This window comes from Crocodylus porosus, unplaced genomic scaffold, assembly GCF_001723895.1.
Source record: "Crocodylus porosus isolate Cpor-Errol unplaced genomic scaffold, CroPor_comp1, whole genome shotgun sequence".
Lineage (NCBI taxonomy): Eukaryota > Metazoa > Chordata > Crocodylia > Crocodylidae > Crocodylus > Crocodylus porosus.
The window spans coordinates 177818144-177826845 of NW_017728886.1; the positions used below are offsets into that span (position 1 = coordinate 177818144).

Consider the following 8702-nt stretch of genomic DNA (forward strand, 5'->3'; position numbering starts at 1 on the left):
CCAAAAAAAAAAAAAAAAAGAGTGGGGCAGCACACAGAGGCAGCAGGCACCACCCAAAACAGGAGTCTGGCTGGCCAGAGCCACACTCTGGCTACTAGCCAGGCTCTCAGCTGCAGGACACCGCAGCTGCAGCTCCCCCAGGACCCCAAGTAAGTCTGCTGGGGCCAGCAGTGGCTGGCCCCAGCCTCCCACACCCCACCTGTGGTAACCTGCCATGTGCCAGAGTGCATGTGGCATGGGTGTTCCCTGGGGACAAAGAGCAGTGCTACAAGGTGCTTCGCTGCATCCTCGGGGAAACAAACAGCCGCGCTCATCTGGATGTGGCTCCAATGTCCCTCTGACATCAGATAAAGAAGGTCCATCTGATCCTCAACCAATCTGCTCAAAGATTTCCAAACCACAGCAGGTTGACAGAGCTCAGTAAGCATCAGTTCTGAACTGCAAGCTTGGTAACAAAGACTCATACCCCAAAGAGTCCAGCCTCCTTGGTTCTTTTTCCTCGAGGACAAACTTGAATTACCTCACATTTTCTTTGGCTACCAGTAACCACCAAGAAAGGGAAGCACGTGACTAGAAACACTCTGGTACTTCTTCCCATCCTTTTGTCAGCAGGCGAGTGCAATGCCGTGTGACACCACCAGCTTGGTGTGATCCATTAAAAAGTCACTGATGGGTAAATGTCACTTTAGATGGCTGGGGGTGGTGAACGTCGAGCAGATAAAGTACAGTGGAGTTCTCGGAAGCACTGTGGGGCCCCTTACCATCCTTCTTAGGCAGTTAGGACAGGCATCCATGTTTCCCAACAAGAACGGTGCACAGAAAAGTTAAACTAAGTGGGATGGGGTAGACCTCCCACAAGGCATCCTGAACCATTTCTGCTCTTGGACAGCAAATACAAACAATTATTGAATAACTAAAAGTAGTGTCCAAGGTCTTTATGGGAAAAGATTAAACTAAGGGTCAAGACTGTAGGTAAGCAAGCTGCTGCCGCTTAAGTTTTGGGGTCATTTATTTTCCACAGGCACCTTATGTCCCATAGCAAGAAGGGTGCGTGGGAAAACAGCTGGAAAAAGGCTGTTGTCATCCTTGAGGCCATTATCCTTAGCAAAGGATAGCACCTTGAAGTTTGGCTGGTCACGGTGGCCAGATTTCTTATGCTTACTGGAGGAGACAGCAGCACCAGAAATTCAGGTACACACCCAATGCAGGACCCAAACCCACATTTACTTACAGTGCTGACAAGCCGAAGTATGCCAGCAGAACAGCTGAACCTAGAGCACCAAAAGAGGATGGACCAGCTTGGTTTTGGGATTTTTAGATGGGTCATCCAGGCATTCAAAGATGGACTTCTGGGGAACAGAGGTCCATGAAATGCCATGGGTTTTGACACAGGAGCTGCGTCAAATCCCATCTCTTAATTGAGAAACCTATCCATGTCCCTTAGGAAGAAGGGTACCTGGGAAACAGCCAAACCAAACCACACCACTATGGGAAGCCAGGAAAAATGACAGTACCAGATGACCAGTTGTCACCAAAGCACTAAGGCCAAATATGGAGACAGAACACCTGTTCCTTACAGTTTTGTCCTTTTCAGTTGGTTCCAGGAAGGAGTAAGTGGTAAGAGCGGTGCAATAGTGGTTCATTTGGCCCTTAGCACTGCCTATGAACAATATGAAACATCATTCTGTTGGAGAGCCTTGGAATGATCCAGTGGTACTTGTGCCTCAGTGCAGATCTCAGTCTCCTGGAAATGATGATGTAGGCCAGACAAACTCCAAGCCTGCTTGATGACAAAGAAATAGGCTCTCATTATAGGAAGATTCATACTTGCAAAGCAAGGAAGCAGGTCATCTTGCTACTCTAGGGAAGTTCCTCTAGGGCAGGATCTCCAGCAGAAAAGCCATACCAAGGGAGGAAAGTAAATACAGAAAGGTCAGATGACTTCCAATGCTAAAGGCAGCTTTTCAATTCTGGTTCCAAAGCTGGGCCCCAGAAGAACATAGGAAGCTTCCTCTTCAGTCTGTCTTGGTCCTTCATTTAAGAAGGACATGCATAAGTTGCACCTTTCCAGGATAATATTCACTAAGACAGTACAAGCTTTACATGGTACTGTCTGAGGCAGGGATAACTCCACTATAGGAGGAAGTTATGAAACCCCCACAGCTCTGGTGTTGGCAACAAAGAAAGCAAAGATACGTTTTGTATCTAAGTGGTAGAAAGTTTTCAAGAACAGTCACTATGGAAAAATGACCTTCAAAATGGTAGTGCCATATGGTGCAGCCAGGACGAGAGAAACAAAAACAAGAAGGGAGGTGGGGGAGGGAACTAAAGGATATGTTGCATATTTCTATTTCTCAGCTATTGGTAAATACCAGTCTTTACAACAAGGAGATTGAAACAAAGGAGATTGAAACAGAGTCCTCTTCAATTTCTAACGTTCCATGTTTAAAAGCTTGAACATAATACACATTCACTTTAGGATAAAAAAAAAGAGAGGGAACAATATGAATGTAACAATTCATTAGAATGTAGCACAGTTCTTAATAGAATCTGATCTACAGTTATCTACAGCACTAAAAACACTGTGAAAAGTTGTACCGGTGTAGGTGACTGTTCACAGTTATCGAAGTATGGGGGTTTGCTCTGGACAAACTGTCACCTGCTGCCCTGACACCCTATGATAAGGTACTGTGTAATGTATTGTGATAGTTACCATGGAAGGACTGGCTGTCTGCCTACTCCAGATCCCAGTGTAATTTATATTGGTTTATAACACCAAAGCATATTACATGGGCACTAACATGTCTAGGCCTTAAACATTCTTTGAAGAGACTGTTTTTAGTTGCTAGGTTCCTTTCAAGACAGTTTTAGATATATAGGTATATGTTTAGTGGACACTACAGGGATGATTCCTATGTACTGAAAATATATTATTCACAAAAACAAAATATGAACGCACTTTTAATAAGTCAACTTTATTTCTGAATTTACTCAGTTTAAAATAAATACATCCATTTTTAGCAATGCAAAAATAAAATACATTTCTCTTTGTGACAACAAAGTGCAGTAATGTAAGTTAGGACATGATGGTTTTACCATAGAAAATACCAACTCTTAATTTAATATGAAAGTAAAAAAATCCATCTGTAAAACAAGCACCATGATTTATCTTACAAATGATTGTACGTGAAAGCAGCATTGCAGGTAAAAAAAAAAGAAGAAGAGTGAGTTAAGAGAATGTGTTATCAAAATGTCAATAATTTAGTTTAATCATTAGGATGACTATTCTCCAGCTCTCTCAAGAGCTTCACCACATAGTCGAATACCAAGAATGCTACATTTGTCTGTATGCACAACCAACAGAGCTTCAAATCTGCCTGCTGACTTCGGCTTGAACTGGACTGGCAGGTTAATATAATGCAGGGATCTGTGAAAAGGCAAAGTGTGTTTACAGCATTAGTAATCTTGCTGACTAAATTCTACTGAGTATTTTCATTTCCCCATTTTGACTGCTTTTTATGAAGATCTCAACAAGTAAGGTCAACTTCATGTTATCTCCCCACTGCCTTTTATTTTTTACTTCTGATTACATGGTTTGGTCTTCAGGGTGTTAGAAATATGAAATTGCTGTTGTCCCACCAGAGTTTGTTAACAGCCATTTCTATTTTAACTAAAGAAGCTCATTCTCAGCTTTTGGTAGGTACCACATATTCAAGGAACAATGAAGTAGCAAATATGTGGTTCTACCAGAACTAGACAACTGCCTGTCAAGAATGACCGGGGATAGGAGGGGGGAGGGGGCTGGGATATAGTGCCGCCACCCAACATCCCATGCTGCCGCTGTTCTGCCTCTTGCAGCTGTACTCCACCACCCCCTGTCCAGTCTTTGGCGCCACTTGCAGGGAACACGGTGGGGAAGCAAGACCAGAGCTGCTGTCCTCAGCTCCCCCACCCTCTGTCCAGTCGTCGGCGCAGCTTCGGAATAATGGCAGTGCTCCCCCACGCTTGGAGCACTCTGATTGACTGTTTCTGTCAGCCAATCAGAGTGTGAACAAAGTGTTACAGACAGACAGACAGACAGACTTAGGCTTTTATAATATTAGAATTGAGGTTTCTGCTGGACACTGAATAGTCCATAGCTAATGATAGGACTCTGCCCAGCTCTATGAGGACAAAGTTGGCCCAGGGCAAGTTAGTGCTACAAGAGATAAAAACCTGGGAAAAACACATTCTGCCTTTCCAAAACAAGCTCTGTGTCTTATTTGGAGGCACTGTATGCAAGTAAGTACAGTATCTTAAATGTCAATACAAGGTCATCCAATTAGAAGGATCATAAAGGCAATCTACTTGGTCTGTTGTGTAGAAATCAACGTGGGAAAGAATTAAATGTCAAGAATTAAATATACAGTATACGGAACAGTTAAATAAAACATTAAGTTTTATTTAATGTAGCAGTATTATTTGAAACTAAATGCAGGGAAGAAATAAGCAAACTAAGTAATTTGATGGACTTTGAGACTTCTTTTGAAAGGATTGTAAAAAAAAGACTGCTGCAAAAACAGACATCTTCATTGGAAGGCAAAAGTGTTAACACTTCTACTCTCAATAAAATTCAGTCTAAACTTCATCATGACAGGTTTACACTATACAGAACTTTACCTTACTGTATACCTTAGGATTTAAAATCAACTTATTTATTAAAATAAACTTAAAACAAACTTTGTATGCTAAAAGTTTTAGCATACACAACTCACCTCAAAGAATATTTTGAGTGCTTGATGTAGAAAGGCTCTCTGGGACTCTCAAACTTCAGCTGCAATTTAATATGAATCATTAAAAAGAAAAAAAAAAACCACATGCAGGCACTATTACATATGTTTTGAATTGAGCTCTAAATCAGTTTCAAAATACAGATTTGGGTAGAATGAGAGAACATCAAGGTTTAAGACTAGAGCCACAGCTCTATACACGTTAATTAAGAAAAAAAACAACACATACTACACATAGTACAGCTGAATTATATTTAAGGAAAAAAACCCAAAACAAAACTAGAGAGCATGATATTAACAACCTGAATCTATTAGAAGATGGAAGGTGATCATTTAGATATGCTACCAAAAAAAAAGAAAAATCAGGCAAAAGAAAAAACTGGAATGCACTGTAAGAGACATAGCAAAGTAAGTGTTCTTTGAATACAAACATCTTGGATATGAAGTGTAACTAACAGTTCTAACATAGATTGCATTAATATGACCATCTTGAAACAAAATTCTTAAGATGCTAAATTCCTGAATACCATATTTACTCAAATCCAAAACAAGGCTTTCCCATCCATTCAATGTGGTGCAAAAAGCAGCCCCATCTTGGACTGGAGTAAAAGGCAGGAGGACAAGTGGCTGTGGCTCTGGTGCCAACCCAAAACTTGGGGTTGTAACTGCAGCTGCAGTCCCCCCCCCACAGCCTCTGCCCACTGTCCTTCCTGCCAGTTATCATCAGCTGCAGCTCCAGCCCTGGGCACTAAGTATATAGTGTCTCTGGCCAGGCAGGTGCACTTATACTGGCAGCAGCTCCAGCCTTGGCTCAGGTCTTAAATTCAAAATAAGCTTGGATTACTTGGTAAATGCATGGTATCATAAAGAGAAGCAAGTGAGTAGACAGTGCATTTAAAAGCAATTTAAAATGCTTTGTGACTTGCATAAAGTTTTAAAGAAAGAAGTGTCAAACTTACCATATGCGTTATAAAAGAATTATTTCGTAAGTTGACTTTTAACGTGGATGATTCGCCAATTCTGGTTGGAAGAAATGTATAGAGGTCTTCTGGGGCATACACACCTCGAATTACCTCATTCTGCCTGCTTTAAAAAAAAAAAAAAAAAGATTTAAATCATTATGTTCCTTACTTACAGTAGATGGCCTGGAAGCACTGATTGTATGCTTTGAGATCACCAACATTAAGAGCTCAAAGTAGTTTTTCTGCAAGGTAAAAGCTGTAGGATATTGTCTGTTTTAAAAGCTACACTAACAATGTAGCTAATAAGGGCCTTTCTGCCAATGAAGGCCTTTGGGCACATATTAGGACCTTGACACATTTTTGTAGAGCTACAAAAATGGATCACTATGGGGCACACAGCTCCACAACTGTGGTGCAATGAAGTCATGAAAGGCCCACTCTCTAGCCAAGGGCAAAAAGAGCTGCTCCTTGGCTCCTCCTGCCACTAAAAAGCCTGTCAGTGGGTAGAGCACTATGACAACAGCTAGAGGGGCTGCATGCAAGTCACTAGTGGCAGACCAGGCAGTCTCTGCCACCTGATCAACCCCTGCCATAGCTGCAGTCCTGTCAGCAGCTGCCACTATTAACAATAGGTGAAAGGGCTGCCTGCACATCACCCATTGTGCCAAGGGCTGATCAGACAGCAGAGACACCTGCTCTATCACTACCATCCCTGCTAGAATGCCACACACTTGCCAGGGCTCTGGCAGCAGTGGCAGGTGTTCCTACAGCACTGCTGGTGCTCCCATAGGACCAGCAAAACCTGGTAGCAGAGTCCCTGCAGGGCTTCCTACAGCTCACTGGCTAGGTGGTCTAGCAGGTAACTAGCCCCTTTCCTTCCCCACCCCGTTGAAGTAGGGCAGGGCCGGTGGAGCACTATGCAATACTGGGAACCTCTGGGACCTATGCAGACACCAAATGTGTCAGAAAAAAAGGTCAGGTATGACCGAAGTTCCTGTTTGAAACAGCAACTTTTTTGGTTGGGGAAGTCATTTTGTGATTAATCCTCCATTTTTATTTATTTATTTTTTTTTTTTAGAAGGGCAAACAGCACTAACTTGTGGACACTCATTTTTTGTTGAGCTGAAACAGCACAGCAGCCTGAAAAATATGAATCAAAAGGTCTTGGTTGAGCTTTGTCGGTTTCAACTGAAAAGACCGCAGTGACCAAAAGAAAAAGAAGTTGGTCATTAACACATTTTTACTTCTTGGGTTTGTGCTCATACACTTTACTGAAGAACCATTCACTTCTTTCAGGAAGTGAACTTGTGTTTAAACAGGCATCAGTTTCCTTCTCTAAACAAGACAATAGATACTCAATGTCCTTTGTCAACTACTTCCATCTTTGAACACTGAAGAATGATAAGAGGGAAACCCTCCTTCATTTTTTTGGAAGAAAAAAAACTTGAAGGAAAAGTGTGCAAGCTGACTGTCTACATTCCACAGCAGCAAACAGTAATCAGACAACTTAGCACTTGATTAATGTGAACAAAAAAATACAGTACAACTGCTTATGTGTAGCACATGGCTCATCATAAGAGGTCTGCAATACTGTTCTCCTGTTTGCTCTCTTTTTAAGAAAACTATACATACCCTGTTTTGAAGGCAGAAGCTTCAGAAACAGCTCTTCTTCTGGAAGAAACTGGAATTTCAGTTTTTATTAGGGTATCTGTGGAAATTTTTGCATTCAGAGCTTTATTTTCAGTTTTGGCTCCCTGTTCATAAAAAATAGCCTTTAGTTAATATCCAACTCCCCTGAAAAATAAAGTAATATTTATACATACAACAAATTATAGCTTAATATTTTAGCCCCTCTCCCCTTTGTTGAAAGGTATTAATTTAGAATTTGTGTCGCAATTAAATATTCTAGAAGAGTTCTCTTATTAATATACTCTGAAATGGTACATGACTTCTGTGAAAGTAGTGAATGACTGCAGTAGTGTGAAGAGGAGCAACTATGGGAGCAGCCCCAGGCATCGTCTTTACACAAAAGCAGTTATTATGCAGGGGCAGCGGTGCTACAACAATCAGCATGGCAAGTGTCAGTGTTGCCCTGAGCACTATACAGCTGCCACAAGAGCAGAGCTGCACTGTTACACCTCTGAATGATCACGTCTCTTGATAACTTCAAAGCAGTAAAACTATTCTCAGGGTGGTGGTAATGGATCTGTTTAGGTAGTTTAAACAGCAGGATGCCCTCTGGGGCAAGGAACAGACTGTCAAAAGCCTAAGGCTGAATCAATTCAATCTTCACAGGTTAGTCTAAACTGCATAAATTGAACTGATGAGCTGGGATCCTCGTTTTCCCCGATAAAAAAAATGGCAAATTCTCCAATAAAAAATAGCAAATTCTCCAATAAAACGCCCAAAATGCATGATTAGAATTAAAGGACCCCCCAACAACCCTGCTCATGCCTCACTCCCCCCTTGCCCCACCTACAGCCTTGCTGGTGCCCCTTGTCCCCCACCCACGGCAGGCCCCCAGCTGCCAGGGCTATAAAACTTGGGTCTGTAGCCCCCTGCCCCTGTTCCCCACTTCCATAGGCTCAGGCAAGGGTGGCACCCCGCCACTGCACACACTCTCGGGGGGCAGGGGGACCCCACCCCAGCCCAGCTTCGCACCCAGGGGTGTGGGACCAGCTGCTCATGCCATAGGGCTGGAGGGCCACTCAAGGAGTTTTGGTGAGCTGTTGTGGGCAGGGCAAGCAAGGTTACCTAGCACAGCAGGGGTGCTGACTCAGTCTACAACAGCTCACTAAAACTCCCTAAGTGGTCCTCCAGCCGAAATAACTGCTTACCCCAGTTTAACTGCTCTAAGATCTAGTAATATAGTTTGGTTTCTATTAATTTCCACAAGTTTCAAGCAGTCAAGTGATCTAAACATGTTCTTTATCTTTAATAAAAAAAGTAGCAAATTACCCATTAAGAATAA

General features: G+C 42.3%; 1 protein-coding gene across 1 annotated transcript in view; it reads right to left on the reverse strand.

Annotated features, from left to right (window-relative positions):
• Nucleotides 1-2956: 2956 nt before the first annotated feature.
• The window catches only part of CEP192 (centrosomal protein 192), a 106872-nt gene continuing 101126 nt past the window's right edge, over nt 2957-8702 (reverse strand). The window contains exons 42-45 of the mRNA XM_019545570.1: nt 7364-7485; nt 5729-5855; nt 4755-4813; nt 2957-3427 (exon numbers count right to left, since the gene is read on the reverse strand). Coding sequence (XP_019401115.1) covers nt 3283-3427; nt 4755-4813; nt 5729-5855; nt 7364-7485 — 453 coding nt within the window. The 3' untranslated portion in view covers nt 2957-3282. The remainder of the gene's footprint in view (nt 3428-4754; nt 4814-5728; nt 5856-7363; nt 7486-8702) is intronic.